The sequence below is a fragment of the Cnephaeus nilssonii genome, assembly GCF_951640355.1.
Source record: "Cnephaeus nilssonii genome assembly, chromosome: 11".
NCBI lineage: Eukaryota > Metazoa > Chordata > Mammalia > Chiroptera > Vespertilionidae > Cnephaeus > Cnephaeus nilssonii.
The window spans coordinates 21,579,786-21,595,764 of record NC_137082.1 but is presented as its reverse complement, the minus strand read 5'-3'; the positions used below and the strand labels follow the sequence as shown (position 1 = coordinate 21,595,764).

Sequence of the window (15,979 nt, the reverse complement as noted above, 5' to 3'; positions counted from 1 at the left end):
TCCACAGATCTAGAACAAATATTCTAAAAATTTATATGGAACAAAAAAGACCCCAAATAGCTGCAGCAATTTTGAGAAAGAAGAACAAAGTTGGAGGGATCACAATACCAGATTTCAAACTATATTACAAAGCCATTGTAATCAATGGTACTGGCACAAGAATAGGCACATAGATCAATGGAACAGAACAGAGAACCAAGAAATTGACCCAAGCTACACACTCAGTTAATATTTTACAAAGGAAGCAAGATCATGCAATGGAGTAATGGCAATCTCTTCAATAAATGGTGTTGGGAAAATTGGACAGGCATTTGCAAAAAAATAAAACTAGACCACCAACTTACACCATACACAAGAATAAACTTGAAATAGATAAAAGACTTAAATGTAAGTTATGACACCATAAAAATCCTAGAAAAAAACATAGGCACAAAATCTCAGACATCTCTCATAGCAATATGTTTTCCTAGGGCTAGGGAAACAAATGAAAAAATAAACAAATGGGACTACATCAAACTAAAAAGCTTCTAACAGCAAAATAAATCATCAACAAAATGAAAAAGGACCCCACTGTATGGGAGAACATATTTGCTGATGATACATCTCATAAGGAGTTACTTTCCAAAATATGTAAAGAACTCATACAAATTAACAAAAGAAGACAAACAATCCAATTTAAAAACTGAGCAAAGGATCTAAATAGACACTTCTCCAAAGAGGACATACAGATTGCTAGGAGACGCATGAAAAAATAACAATGAGGAATCACTTCACACCTGTAAGAATGGCTACTATCAACAAATCAACAAATGACAAGTGCTGTCAAGGATGTGGAGAAAAGAGAACCATAGTACACTATTGGTGGGATGCAGACTGGTGCAACCACTATGGAAAATGGTATGGAGTTTCCTCAAAAAATTAGAAATGAAACTGCCATTTGACCCAGAGATCCCACTTCTAGGAATTTATTCTAAGAATCCCAAACACCAGTAAGAAAGAATATATGCACCCTTATGCTCATAGCAGCACTACTTATAATAGCTAATATTTGGAAGCAGCCCAAGTATCCATTAGTAGATGAGTGGACAAAAAAGTTGTGACACATTTACATGATGAAATACTATGCAGAAGGATCTCTTACCCTTTGAGACAGCATGGAGGGACCTGGAGAGTACTATGCTAAGCAAAATAAGCCAGTCAGTAAAAGACAAGTATCACATGATCTCACTCAGATGTGGAATCTAATGAACAAAATAAACTGTTGAACAAAATAGATCCAGAGACATAGAAGCATGGATCAGACTGTCAAATCTCAGAGGGAAGGGAGGGGTGGGTGGATGGATGGGAAGAGATAAACCAATGAACTTGTATGCCTGTATGCATAACCCACTGACACAGACAATAGGGTGGTGGAGGCCTGGGATGGGAGGCAGGGGTGGGCTACAAGGGTCAATGTGAGGAAAAAGGGGACATATGTAACACTTTCAACAATAAAAATTTAAAGAAATTCAAACATAAAAAAATTGCATAACCAAGGCTTTAACTGGAAAGTCATACTTGGTGTACAGAATCAGATATTATCAGAGAGTTTTGAGTAACTAAGGTTGAGCTAATGCTTACAAAGCTCTTTTGGAAATAACAGTCTTGTAATTGGTTTACAGGGTTCCCAGCCTTGCAGCTAAGTAAGGAAGGTTACTTTCTGGCAAGCCTAGGAACTTTAGGATAATTTTGGAAATGTGAGGATAGAGGAATTCACCCAAATTATAGGTATTGCAGGCTCAGTCTAGTGGTGAGTTAGTTCTTGGCTTGGCTTCCTAGCCTTGGGAAGTTTTAAAAAGTCTAACCTGAGATTCTTTATTAAAAGTTCCAGGAAAGCAAACTCAAAGGAGCTAAGCGGTCAATTACCATTACCATTCTTGTTGCACTTATGTAAATAATTCAATGAGACAACTAATTTTGTAAACAAGAATAAAAATGGGGGGTGACTCTAGAGACACTTTTGATGTTTCAGTGAAAAACTGATGTGCATCCCTGTGGCTTATCAAATTCAAGCCCTATTATTTGTCAATTCTAGTTTCCTCCAATATTTGGCTGCAACTGTTTAAATGTTTTGAATTTTTCTTCCCTCCTTCTGCTTTGGCGTCACCGAGAACCAAAACTGCCCCTTTCCTGAAGCCCTGCAAGCTGAAGCTGGAGGAGCTGATATACTAGTAAACCTCAAAGAAATCATCACAACCCATCATGTATGGTCAACCTTCATGCTTGCTGTTGTGTAGGCCCTTCAGAAAATTCACTGGAACACCTGATGCCATCACCAAGGGCATTCAAACTGCAAAAGATGGTTCTAGACCAACATGAAGAAATCTCAACTGTATGCTTTCTGGACTCATAAACTGGGTTTATAGGCAGATCCATCCATTAATCTTTATTTTTCTTTTTATTTTCATAGACATTACCCTCACTAAATGCATGACTGCTCACAACACCTAGCCCAGTGGTTGGCAAACTCATTAGTCAACAGAGCCAAATATCAACAGTACAACGATTGAAATTTCTTTTGAGAGCCACATTTTTTAAACTTAAACTTCTTCTAATGCCCCTTCTTCAAAATAGACTCGCCCAGGCGGTGGTATTTTGTGGAAGAGCCCCACACTCAAGGGGCCATAGAGCCACATGTGGCTCACGAGCCGCAGTTTGCTGACCACGGAACTAGCCAATATCATCTACTGCCAAGTCTCAATTGTTGGTTCAGTTGGTCCTTAATGAACAAAAGACAACCTAATGAAAAATGGACTTACATTGATCAAAGGAAAGGAGAATGTCTCTTTTTTTCCTTGAATGAGAGGAGAGACTGACAAGGACTCTTAACTAAACTTTAGTGAGGTTTCACTAAGCTCTTTTCTCAACTTGGCCCCACCCTTGCCAGATTTGCATAGTACAGTTTTAACAAGAATCCTGCCTAATCAGTTTAGAGAGAATTCCCTACCCTTTATATCTAATCATCCTCAGTATCTAATCAAAATTCTACACCCCCACCCCTATTCCCCAGGTTATATCTGATCACCCTGGCTTGCCTGTAGCAAGAGTCCTAAGTCTGTTTAACCACAATTTCCCTCCATCCCCAGTGTTTCCTCTTAGTAATTTCCCTTCCATTGATTCCCACTTTGTTCCTTGGCTATAAAACCCCATTTGTTCTTGCTATGTTTGCTATTGAGCCCTGTTCTATACTGAGGTCTCTTTTCTCCTATTGTAGCCATTTCTGAATAAAACCTGCTTTTTTTTTTCTTTTTTCTTTTTTTTACCATTTTACTCTCTATCTCTGGTTTTAAAAAAATATAATATCAATAGTATACAATCTGGAAGAACAATTACTATCATAAGTGCACACTGACAGATATTTCAACTTGCAGTTAGATAAACCCCGTAATATACAAAATGTGAATTGGTGCTTTGTGCACGTATAGAATGCCCATGAGGGAGTGACACTTGACAGTGTTCTGTCCTATTCTACCTAGTCACCCACATGTCCACCAGGAGTGTGGAGCAGCTTTCAGAGGCTTCTGGTTTATATCCTGATTAACATGTAGTCTAACACTATAATGTCGGTGGAAGCAGTGGAGCCATCCAAAATGTGAAACCAAAACAAATATAGGTCTTACAACATGGAATACAAATACCTGGCATTGAGGTTTCATTGTAATTTGTATTAAAAAGTACAAGAAAGAAAATATTAAGAAAAAAGTTATACTGTACTAGTTTAGGATGTATCACCTACCATATAATATGCTAGAATCCTAACATGCATTTCTATTTACACTTTGCTCTTCTGAACTTCATTTCTTCCTTTGACCTGCCTTTATGAAAAATATCCATCATTAGGAAACAAATTTTTTCATTCATCAATTAAAGGAAACCTCCAATTGTTCTATTGGTCTCAAGGCTTGATTTTGGTGGAATATATTCTAATTGTATTTTCCTCTCAGTATCCCCAATATGTGATGCTTACCTGGTACAAATTTATCCTATATAATAAAAGCCTAATATGCTAAGTGTCCAGTTGACTGGTCAGCCATTCAACCAATCAAAGTGTAATCCTATCTAATAAAAGAGAAACATGCAAATTGACCATACCTCCACTACGCCCACAAGCCACACCCACCAGCCAATCAGGAGCGAGTATGCAAATCAACCCAACAAATATGGTGGCAGCCACAGAGCTGGAGCAAGCAGGAGGCTTGGGTTGCCCCCAGCAATGGAGGAAGCCAAGCTTCCCACCCACCCTTGGCCGGCCCAGGCCTCCGCTCAAGGCTACAAAGTTTCAATTATAGAAGATAAATAAATCCCAACAAAAATGGTGGCAGCCACGGAGCTGGAGAGAGCAGGAGGCTTGGGTTGCCCCTGGCGATGGAGGAAGCCAAGCTTCCTGCCCTCCCTGGCCTGCTCTGGCCTCCGCTCAAGGCTACAAAGTTTCAATTATAGAAGATAAATAAATCCCAGATACCTGCTTCCAGCCAGCTCTGGCCTATGCTTGGGTCGCCGGGGGGTGTGGCCAGCCTGCAAACCACCACAGGCCCCTCGCCCAGGCTGCCCCACGCCCCAAGGAACCCCCCACCCTGATCCGGGACACCCTTCAGGGCAAACCAGCCAGCCCCCACCCGTGCACCAGGCCTCTATCCCATCTAATAAAAGAGTAATATGCAAATTGACTGTCACTCCAACACACAAGATGGCTGCCCTCATGTGGTCAAATATGGCTGCCCCCATGTGGACACAAGATGGCTGCCACAAGATGGCCATCAGGGGAGGGCAGTTGGGAGGGACCAGGCCTGCAAGGGGAGGGCAGTTGTGGGCGATCAGGCCATCAGGGGAGGGCAGTTGGGAGGGACCAGGCCTGCAAGGGAGGGCAGTTGGGGGTGATCAAGCCTGAAGGGGAGGGCAGTTAGGGGTGATCAGGCCAGCAGAGGAGGAAGTTGGAGGAAACCAGGCCTGCAGAGAAGGGCAGTTGTGGGGGCACCCAGGCCTGCAGGGGAGGGCAGTTGTGGGGGACCAGGCCTGCAGAGGAGGGCAGTTGGGGGGGACCAGGCCTGCAGGACAGGGCAGTTACGGGTGACCAGGCCTGCAGGGGAGGGCAGTTGGGGAGGACCAGGCCTACAGGACAGGGCAGTTAAGGGTGACCAGGCCTGCAGGGGAGGGCAGTTGGGGGGGACCAGGCCTGGAGGGGAGGGCAGTTTCAGGGGCAGACCAGTATGGGAGAGCAGTTACGGGTGATGAGGCTAGCAGGGGAGGGCAGTTAGGGGTGACTGGGTCGGCAGGGGAGGGCAGTTGGGGGTGACTGGGCCTGCAGGGGATGGCAGTTGGGGGCAACTAGGCCAGGCCAGCAGGGGAGGGCAGTTAGGGGTGATCAGGCTGGCAGGGGAGGGCAGTTAGGGGTGACCAGGCTGGCAGGGAAGTGATTAGGGGGTGATCAGGCTGGCAGGCAGAAGCGGTTAGGGGCAATCAGGAAGGCAGGCAGGTGAGCAGTTGGGAGCCAGCAGTCCTGGATTGTGAGAGGGATCCCTACTGGGATCAGGCCTAAACGGGCAGTCGGACATCCCTCGAGGGGTCCCAGATTGGGGAGGGTGCAGGCTGGGTTGCGGGGCACACTCTCCCCTGTGCATGGATTTCGTGCACCGGGCCTCTATTTCTATATAATAAAGAGCTAATATGCAAATGGTCATCACGCCCTCAAGCCATCATACCATAACAGCTCAGACATTCAACACTCGGGAGAGAGGAATGGGGACCAGCCAGGCTGTGGCTTGGGAGAGGGACACAGCCGCCTGCCCTGTGTTCCTTTGGTGCCAGCGGCTGACCCTGCGCCTGTGCCTGCACTTGCAGCCCGGCCCGGGAGAGGGACAAGCCGCACGCCCCTCGGTCCCGGGTGCACCTGTGGCCTGGCCCGGGAGAGGGACAAGCCGCCTGCCCTGCAGTTCTGAGTGCCAGTGGCTGCCCCTGCGCCTGCACCTGTGGCCTGGCCCGGGAGAGGGACAAGCTGCACGCCCCGTGGTCCCGGGTGCACCTGTGCCTGCCACCCACCCGCAGTCCCCTGAAGCTGCAGCCAGCCCAGGCAAAGCCAGCCCGGGTCCTGGGTGCCTGTGGCAGGCCAGAGGGAGGGAAGCCCAGGTCCCGGGTGCCTGTGACCGGCTGGAGGAGGGAATCCTGGGTCCCGGGTGCGGGGTGAGGCAGAGGCAGTTAGGGTCAATCAGGCCAGCAGGGGAGCAGTTAGGGGCAATCAGGCTGGTAGGGGAGCAGTTAGGGGCGATAAGGCAGGCAGGCAGGCAAGTGGTTAGGAGCCAGTGGTCCCAGATTGTGAGAGGCAGTTGGAAATCCCCTGAGGGGTCCTGGTTTGGAGAGAGTGCAGGTCGGGCTGAGGGACCCCCCCTGCCATGCACGAATTTCATGCACCAGGCCTCTAGTGTATTAATGAAAACCCAGGATATGGAAAAGATAGATTGGATCAGTGCTGATGGAACACAGTTGTGTGAAAAAGGAGTGCATTGCTGTTCAAATAAAATAAGTTGCCTCTAGTGGTAATTTACATTGTTGTAGTTACAGAAAATAATTGGTGGTCAAAATGATGCCATTTGGTTTTGGTTTATTGTTGAAGGAAATGCTGATAATTATTAATATTATTAATTGTAGCTTTTGAGTACATTTCTACAAAAACCTGACCATGTGAGAAATTGGGCAGCAAGTATAAGTCTGGCTATGAAGAAAAAAGATGCTCATGTGAATTTTTAAAATGAGAGATAAAAATATTTCTTTATGTTGTTGATAATTCTAATAAGATCAGTTTGAGTAACTTACTTGACTGACCTGCCAGAGCAGTATATTTATTCAATATATTCAACTGCTTGAACCTTTATTTAGGCTTTAAATATTACATTTTTTTAAGTTTGCAGATGAGAAATTAGGATTTCTTTTAAGAAAACTGGACTGTGGTACAAATGGTTTAAACTTTGATGCTTTCCAATACCATTATTTAAATTTTGCAGAAAGATATACATTGTTTATTGTCACACATGTTTAAAAGTCACATTACATGCAATGTTACATACATATGCTTCATGAGAAAGATGAAGAAATACTTTTCAGAACTAAATGCAACTAGAAACCCTGGCCAGGCAGCTCAGTTGGTTAGGTGTCATCCTGAATAGGCCAAGGTCTTGGGTTCGATCCCCAGTCAGGGTGATACCATTGTAATTAGCTAGTTATTAATAATTGGAAAGGAACAAAAGGAAGGCCAGACTTTATAAACATGGCCATCTGGGCAGCTTCACCAGGAAGCTACAATTTCACACTCCCTAGGGAAGCACCAGTCCATCACTGGGGAAGGGGAAAGATGGACACTTGCTCAGTAAAGTTGGGGTGATGTAGGGAAGGTGCCTCTTAGTCTAACCTGGGACAGAAATCATTCACCAGAGCGGGTGGGGTCACTGCAAGCCTCCAAAAATTTGGGAATATGTAATCTCCCAGACAAAAGAGCTCTCTCTCTCGGCTCTTGGCTCTCTGTTCATCTGGCTTTGCTCCTGCCCATGTTCCCTCCATAGCCATCTGGTCCTGTGGATCACACATGCAATGGACTGATGGACTATAGCTAAGAATACAAACTAAGCTAGTCTGATGCTGGATTAGGCTGTGAAGACATGGAATGGAAACTCTGGACACTGGCTTTAATCCTAGCTCTGCTGAAAGCAAAATGAGACTTTTTCTTTGGTGGGACAGAGTGAAATAGGACCTGGAAACTAAGGGGTTTGATTGCACAGAAATAAAGCTTTTTACAATACTTTCTTCTCCTGTATGAATCTGAGAAAATTCTTTTTCTCATGACATCGCAAGAAGCCCACTTCCAGCAACAACAGATGGAGACACAGAGAGCTCCCACCAATAACAAGGACACATACAAGATTCCCCCATGAATGCATAAATAAGTGGAATAACAAATCAATGTTTCTATTCTCCTCTCCTCCTCTCTCTCTCTCTCTCTCTCTCTCTCTCTCTCTCTCTCTCTCTCTCTCTCTCTCTCTCTCTCTCTCTTCCTCCCTCCCTGTCCTCTCTCTCTCTTAAAAAAATGCAACTAGAGGATGGATTAGGAATCCTTAACTCTTTCACCCAAGTTTAAACAATTAACCTTCCACTTTCATTTGTGATATGCTTTTCAAATTAATGCCTGATGGAATTCTGAACCTCATCTTCACTGAGAGGTCTTTAAATGTCTAGAGTCAAATAGTCCAAATATCCAGACATTTTTGTCAAAGCCACCAAGTATTTGTTGCCATCCAATAATCTTTAATTGGAAACAGATCTTTCTAATTTGGTAAAAGTAGTAAGAATCTAAATTGATTGGATGTGGAATTCAAGGTGTTCTGGCTCAAAGTCTTTGTCTTTGGGCCAGTCACTGGCATCTTGGTAAGAGCACAAAAAGTTCAATCCCTTTCACTGATAGGGAATAGTAACAACAACAACAATAATAAATATATTGATACTTGATTGAAAACAATTTTTTCTTTGGTTACTGGGGCCCAAAGACAATTCAAGTGACATAACCTGTCACCTCTAATCACTCAGATACCTCAAATTGTATGCTTATCTGAGAGTATCATAGTGAAGTAATACCATTATCATCCCCATAGAAAGATTTGCACAAATCATGAATATTTTAAAAAATTGGAGTCCATAAATCAGTGTTTTGAGAGATATCTTAAAAAGCTTTTAAAGCATAACATTTTATTGTATTTTAATTTCATATAGCTTTGTTTAATATGTCTTAAAATTACTATTTGTTTAAAAGAAAATGCAGGTTATATTATTTCTCTAAAACATTTTAAAATGTCAGGTTTTAGAATGTAATTTTTTACTTTTAATTATACTACCTTGCTGGCTGTTGTGTGCAGGACAGAGCTATTTCTCTTTTAAATCTAGCAGTGCCTTCTAGAGTCAAACGTTAATATAATTTAAGAAATGAGTAGTTTTACACATGCAAATATTCTTAATCCATTTCATTCTGAGGGACAGCTTGTTAGTTAGAAGTAGCAAAGAGCTGAACCTAAATGTTTTTGTTCTGAGTAAATATTATTTTCAATAATGTCTTTTAGGTAACTGAACAAAATAGAAATAAACTAATTCACTGTAAAAATTTATTTTGTCTTGGTATTTGTGCACATTTTTCTTATCTCCTTGTGAAACTGGTGCTACATAATTTTATTTAAAAATTGACATTTTAATAAAATAATAAACATTGATTTTTTGGGTGACCAATATAACATGCTTACATTTATTGAGTGCTTATTATATACATGATACCGCATTTGTATTTAGGAATACGCAATATGTGGAAAATAAGCCACACCCCTGATAACTTACACATTTATTTCCATTTGTCTAATATATTAGAGTGTGACTCATATAGGCTTTTGTATCAAAATTGTATTTATTAAATTAATTAAGAATATTACTATTAATATATATTTCTTTTTTATTACAGAAGAAAATACTCAGGAAACATCACAGGTGAAGAAAAATTTGAGTGAAAAAGTTTCTCTCTATAGAGGTGACATCACATTGCTAGAGGTAGATGCTATAGTCAATGCGGGTGAGTAGTTGATTTTTTTTTGGATATATTTGTTATACAAGTATTTCTTATTTAAAAATATTTTTTATAAACAGGAATATTAGTATCATAGAAAAAGATATTGTTCCTGGTACAGAAATGTCATATGTATTTTTCTGCTTGAGGATTTATTTTTGTGTATGTGCCACAGTTAATGTGCTGATTCTACATAGTAGAGAAGAGGATACTGGAGCAATGGAAAGGTGACAGATTTCACAGAAAGTTCTTTGGAAAGAAATTTAGCAGCTGTATTACTGCTGGTTTTATGCTTGAGGTAACAATTGGCCCTCATAAAAACAAGTTTACTAAGCTTTTTTTTTTTTTTTTAAAAGAATAGGTTATAAAGAGATGATTGAATTATACCATACAAAAATAAATGTAAAGAAATTTTTTCTGTGATTTCCAAACCTCAGTTATTTGGTTTCAACTTTTCATGTTAGTTATGAATGATTTATTTTAATAATCAATTATCTAAGTCATTTTCACATTTGAACACTGAAAAATAACAATGTTATACTAGTATATGGTGGTCTGGATCTCCTATGTATTTTAATATGTGGCTATATATTGAGAAATATATAATAGTTGTGATTCCTTAAAAATAAATGTTGGTTTTATTTAAAAAGATGATTTCAGTAAGAGAAGAGGACAATTGCAATAAGAGAAGGATGAGTATTGCAATAGGAAGAACCACTTCAACTATGAGATCTATAAACACCTTAAAGGTCAAGCAAAATAGGGCTTTTTTATTTTTTTCAGAGAAGAATGAATAGGCCAAAAAGAAGTGGGTGTGGAGCAAGGGGGTGAATGGGTGGCATGATCAGACAGTTGGATCAGGGAATGTTTTTCCCTGAGGTCAACTGATTCTTGAGAGGGTTCATCAAGGAGGGGCTGTTCACCTTCCATTTTCAAGAATGGGTCAAAACTCAGAGGCTTGGAAGAAGGACTAAACCTGACTAAAATTTGATCAAATCTAGGCATTGACCAACCAGAATGGTTGATGGGAACAAATAGTTCAGCTAATCATTTATGAGTCAAAGAATGGAAATTTGTAGGGTCTATGCCTTGGTTTTGTCATAGGTCAAAAGGGATTGTCCATGAGTTTTATCTAAGTTATATGAGGAAGAGTGGGGGCGAGGTCAATTTCTTGAATGTTTCTGTTTTCCAGGGGTACAGGATTCAGGTAAAGTTCAAGTTTGTCTTAAGGTTCTCTTTGATGATAATTAAATTCACACAGGATAGTAGGAACATGCCTTGATAGGTAAATAAAAGGGTGTCATGAAGAACTATAACATTGTTCATCATATAGCATGGTTCTGGCAGCTTAGCAGGAAGTCTGGAAGCCTAGCCAGCTTGTTTTTCCCTCAGAATTGGCTGTCAGTCACTTTGTACTGTATCTGCTTTGCCATGATTAGAGCTCAGTTTTTTGCTTTCCCTTCTTCCGATAGCTCTGTACTTCCTTTCTTATCTGCTGCCTCTCTAAAGAGAGAGGATCTTTTTGGTGATTTATGAATCACTTCTTTTGGATAGAATTCCATCTTCAGATTACCTTGCAGGCTACATGTCTCCCTTATATCTGGTCTCTATAGACTGTTCATTTGTTGTCTGGGTATCAAGATGCCTTTCTCTGATCTGTGGGGCCTCTGGAGGAGACAGGCCCTTGGAAGGTCTCATAAACTCTTCTTCAGTACAGAGGTTTAACCAGATATCACTGTAGTTATTAAGTTGTCAGTGATTTATTATGCTATTAATTCTATAAATGTGAGCTTTAATTTAAAAATATTTATCTATTTATTTTTTAAAAACTTGTGGTGACATTGGTTAATAAGATTATATAGGTTTCCCCTCAGCTGGATGGCTTAGTTGGTTGGAGCATCATTCTTTACACCAAAAAGGTTGCGAGTGTGATTCCTGATCAGGGCACACATCTAGGCTGTGCCTTTGATCCCCATGGGGATGCGTATGAGAGGCAACCAATAGATGTTTCTCTCTCTCTCTCTCTCTCTCTCTCTCTCTCTCTCTCTTTCTCTACCCCTTCCTCTCTCTCTAAAAATTAATAAACATATCCTTGAGTGAGGATTAAAAAATATTATATAGGTATCAAGTATAGATTTCTATGGTACATCATTTACATATTGTGTTTACCACCCAAAATCTTTTTCTGTTACCATATATTTGATTCCCTTTACCCTTTAATATTCATCCCCTTCCCTCTTGTAACCACCATGCTGTTGTCTGTGTCTATGAATTTTTGTTTGTTTTTCTTGTTTGATCATTTGTTGCTTTCAGTTTCATATCCCACATAACAGTAAAATCATATGGTTCTTGACTTTTTCTATCCTATTTCTTTGTGTGTTTTTTTTATTGAATTTATTGGGGTGACACTAGTTAACAAAATTATACAGTTTCAGTTGCACAATCCTACATCATCTGTACACTGTATTGTATGTTTACCACCCCAAGTTAAGTCTTTGTCCATAACCATTTTCTGTCTGACTTATTTTGCTTAGTATGATAGTCTCAAGATCTTTAAAAGCTCGTGTGTGTGTATGCATGTGTGTATGTGTATGGGTGTATTCTTGTAATTTTTAGCCATTGTAATTTTTAGCCATTGTAATTTTTAGCCATTGATTCTAATTTTTTTTCCTGTGGAGCACAACTGATGACATGTATTTTCTTAAATACCTGAAGACCACTTTCATGAGTTGTCTCTTATTATTGCACTAGAGGCCCGATACACGAATATTTGTGCAAGAATGGGCCTTCCTTCCCCTGGCTGCCGGCACTGCCTTCGCTCCGGCTGGAGCCGCCTTTCTGCCTTCCCACGCTGCCCAGAAGCCTGGAGTGGTTGGGGCGGTGCGGAATGCCTGCATTGTCACCATGGTGATGACGCAAGCGTCTGCCCCCAGCCGCTCAGTGCCTGTGTATGCAAATTAACCAGCCAGCTTTGTTGGGTTGATTTGCATACTCAATCCTGATTGGCTGGTGGGTGTCATGAAGGTATGGTCAATTTGCATCTTTCTCTTTTATTAGTGTAGATAATATTGAATTGCCACATTAGCACACTTAATAATAGCAGTAATTCTTGGGTTTTGTTATATATATACCTGTTTATCTCCCTCTTGAGGCTACAGACTGGTGTCTTTCAATTTTTATGTTACCTCCTATAGCAATATCCTGCCCTTATGTTCTTAATAAACACTTGATATTGTATATTTGTTGAAATGAGCTACAAGCAATTGAATTTGTAGCACCTCTGACCAATAGCACATTCAGCACTGGGGACTTGATACAATGAACCAGATTGGCTCTGATTTTAAAAAATGATTTATTTGATTTATAAATAATAAAAAATACTTTTTACTGGTATTTTTTATTGAAATAAAATAAAATGGTGTGAAACAGGAAAACATCACTAACATGAAAACATTTCATCGCTATTTCAATTCTTTGTCATTGCCTATTCAGTATGTGTAATTTTTTGTAGTTGCCATGAACCTAGTGTACAAGGTTTTAATGAATCAATATGAAGCCAGGAAGCAACTTTCACTCTGTCCCAGAAACCATTTGGCACATTTTAGCTCATCTCTCTGGCTGTGATGATTATAATTTGGCCATGTTCTGTATCTCACAAGGAAACCTCATCAGGGTAGATGGAAAAGAGATGCCAAATGTACAGTGTAATGACTATTTATAGCTTTCTGCTGTGCAGTTTGTCTGCCTAGTGTGTAGGGAGAGGAACAGCTGTTAACCTTCCCGGTGAACAAGATAACATGGCAGGAGACCTACGGGCTGCCTCTAGTGAGAAGGAAAGAGAGGCAGTGCCTGTAGTCAAGGTGCCAAAGCAGCCCAGTCATCACTTCTATCTGACTCCCAATGTTCTCTTTCCATGTCCGTATTAGTACATTGGAACGCCTGGGCTCAGTTGCCATGAATGAAATGATTCAGTGTCTTAATTTTTTCCTAATAAAATGTTTTGAATTTCCTTAGATTTCTTTAAATGTGATCCAGATGAGCCTTTTATATATTACTAGCAGCCTGTTTGCACGAAGATTCGTGCAATAGACCTTCATTCACCTGGCTGCCTGCACCCGTTTTCTGCCGGCACCGGGGACCCAGGCCTTGGCTGTGGCCACTACCTTCTGCCTTCTTTCAGGGTCGGGGCTTGGCCCCGGGCGGCGGCCTTGGGCTCTGCTGCACCCCAGCATCCTTGCTAAGGATTGTAGGAGCCAACCCCCGGTGGTTGCCTGCTATCCATGCAGGCTCCCTGCTGGTGCCCAAGGCTGGGAAAGCCTCCGCCCGAGGCTTTCCCGGCCTTGGGCTCAGCCGCACCCAGCGTCCCTGCTAAGGATCGTTAAGAGCCGACCCCCTGGTCGTTGCCTGCGATCCGTGCAGGCTCCCTGCTGGTGCCCAAGGCTGGGAAAGCCTCCGCCCGAGGCTTTCCCGGCCTTGGGCTCCGCCGCACCCCAACGTCCCTGCGACGGTTTCCTGGTGGGCGTGGCTTGTGGGTGTAGCGAAGGTATGGTCAATTTGCATATTACTCTATTATTAGGTAGGATATTCTTCTCTGTAGGAAATAATGCATATTTGTTATATTTTAATGAAACATTTTGTAGGCAGTAGGGTACACAGGGCAGTAGCACAAGTTCAAATTCAGGTTCTTGTACCAATGGCCATTTTTTGTTTGCTTAAACTTTTATGTTGAAACTAGAGGCCCAGTGCATGATTTAATCATGCACCTGGTGCACCAGCGGGCTGGCTGTCCGCCGGTGCACCAGGCCTTCCGAAAGCCTCCGGCGCGGCGGAGGCTTTCGAAAGGCCTTGTGCCGGAGCAGACAGCCGGCCAGCTCCCCCGCTTTGGCTTTTGATCGCGGGGGAGCTGGCCGGCTGTCCGCCGGTGCACCAGGCCTTCCGAAAGCCTCCAGCTCAGCATCCTGCTGGCCCAATCAGCTACTCCGGCCACCCTGAGTCCCGCCCCCTGCGCCTCCTGCTGGCCCAATCGTGGGCGTAGCGGAGTGATGGTAATTTACATATTACCATTTTATTATGTAGGATAATTATAGGAAATTATAAAAATAGTACAAAGAATCCTTTCTACCCTTCACCTTCACCTGTATAAGCCTCCCCCAAAGGTGATATCATCCTATACAATCCTATACAATAAAAGGCTAATATGAAAATTGTCCCCTTGACTGGGAGTTCGACCAGGGGGCAGGACCGGCCAGCAAACTGCCTGCGGCCTCTCCCCCTGGCTGGCCCTGCCCCTGGCCAGCTCCTCCCACCCTGATCTGGGCGGGGCCTGCTGGCCAACCTCCTGTGTCCTCTCCCCCCAAATGGCCTGGCCCGACTGTCCTCAATCGGGGCAGGCCGGCCGGACCCCACCCATGCATGAATTCATGCACCAGGTCTCTAGTATAGCTATAATATAATATTGGAACCAGGAAATTGACATTGATACATTACTATTAACTAGACTATAGACATTATTTACTTTTTACCATTGCTAACTTGCACTCATGTGTGTGTATGTGTAGTTTTGTTCCAGGTATAGATTCTCATTCTCTCTCATGCTATCCCTTTGTAGTGTCATCCACCTCTCTACCCTTCTCCTGTTCTTTATCTCTATAGTTTTGTCATTTTGAGAATGTTATATAAATGGAATCAGATAGCATGTAAACTTATGAGATTGAATTTTTACTAAGCATAAAGCCCTTGAGGTCCATTCAGAATGCGACATGTATCAGTAGTTCATTCCTTTTTATTCTGAGTAGTAGTCCATTGCATGGGTATACCAAAGTTTGTTCAGCCATTCACCAATTAGAGGACATCTGGGTTCTCTTTAGTGTTTTGCAATAACTAATAGAGCTGCTATAAAGATTCATACAGACAGGTTTTTGTATGTAGTTGCATATAGGATGATCTGTTTACTATGACTAGGAACTTGTATTATTTCGCACTAAGCCTGTTGATCAAAGAATTTTGTTCTTTGCTAGAACTTGGGAGAGAATACATCATTCTAATTTATAGTTCAGAATTATATTTTTGGAGATAATTTCACCTGTACCACAATAACAGAAAAATATTTTGAAGGAGATATAATTTTTATTCACTTGTGAATTATAGGCTGAGTAATGAAAAAGTGGTTAACTTTCCAATTCTAATGGGCTGGCTTTGACTAAAGATTAATTCAATTTGCCATAAAAAGAATTTTAAAGTGGATAGTGAAGAAGGATGATTTGTTTATTTAATTATTCTTGTACCTACTCCAACATGCCAAGGACAGGTACATTTACATTGTGTGAATCATAGGTCACGTAGTAATATTTTAAT

At 41.8% G+C, this 15,979-nt stretch overlaps 1 protein-coding gene across 5 annotated transcripts in view; it reads left to right on the top strand.

Annotated features, from left to right (window-relative positions):
- MACROD2 (mono-ADP ribosylhydrolase 2) overlaps positions 1-15,979 on the top strand; it is a gene marked incomplete at its 3' end in the record, with an annotated part of 1,993,251 nt that overhangs the window by 69,167 nt on the left and 1,908,105 nt on the right. For all 5 annotated transcript variants that reach the window (XM_079784766.1, XM_079784764.1, XM_079784768.1 and 2 more), the window contains exon 3: positions 9,524-9,631. In XM_079784766.1, coding sequence (XP_079640892.1) covers positions 9,524-9,631 — 108 coding nt within the window. The remainder of the gene's footprint in view (positions 1-9,523; positions 9,632-15,979) is intronic.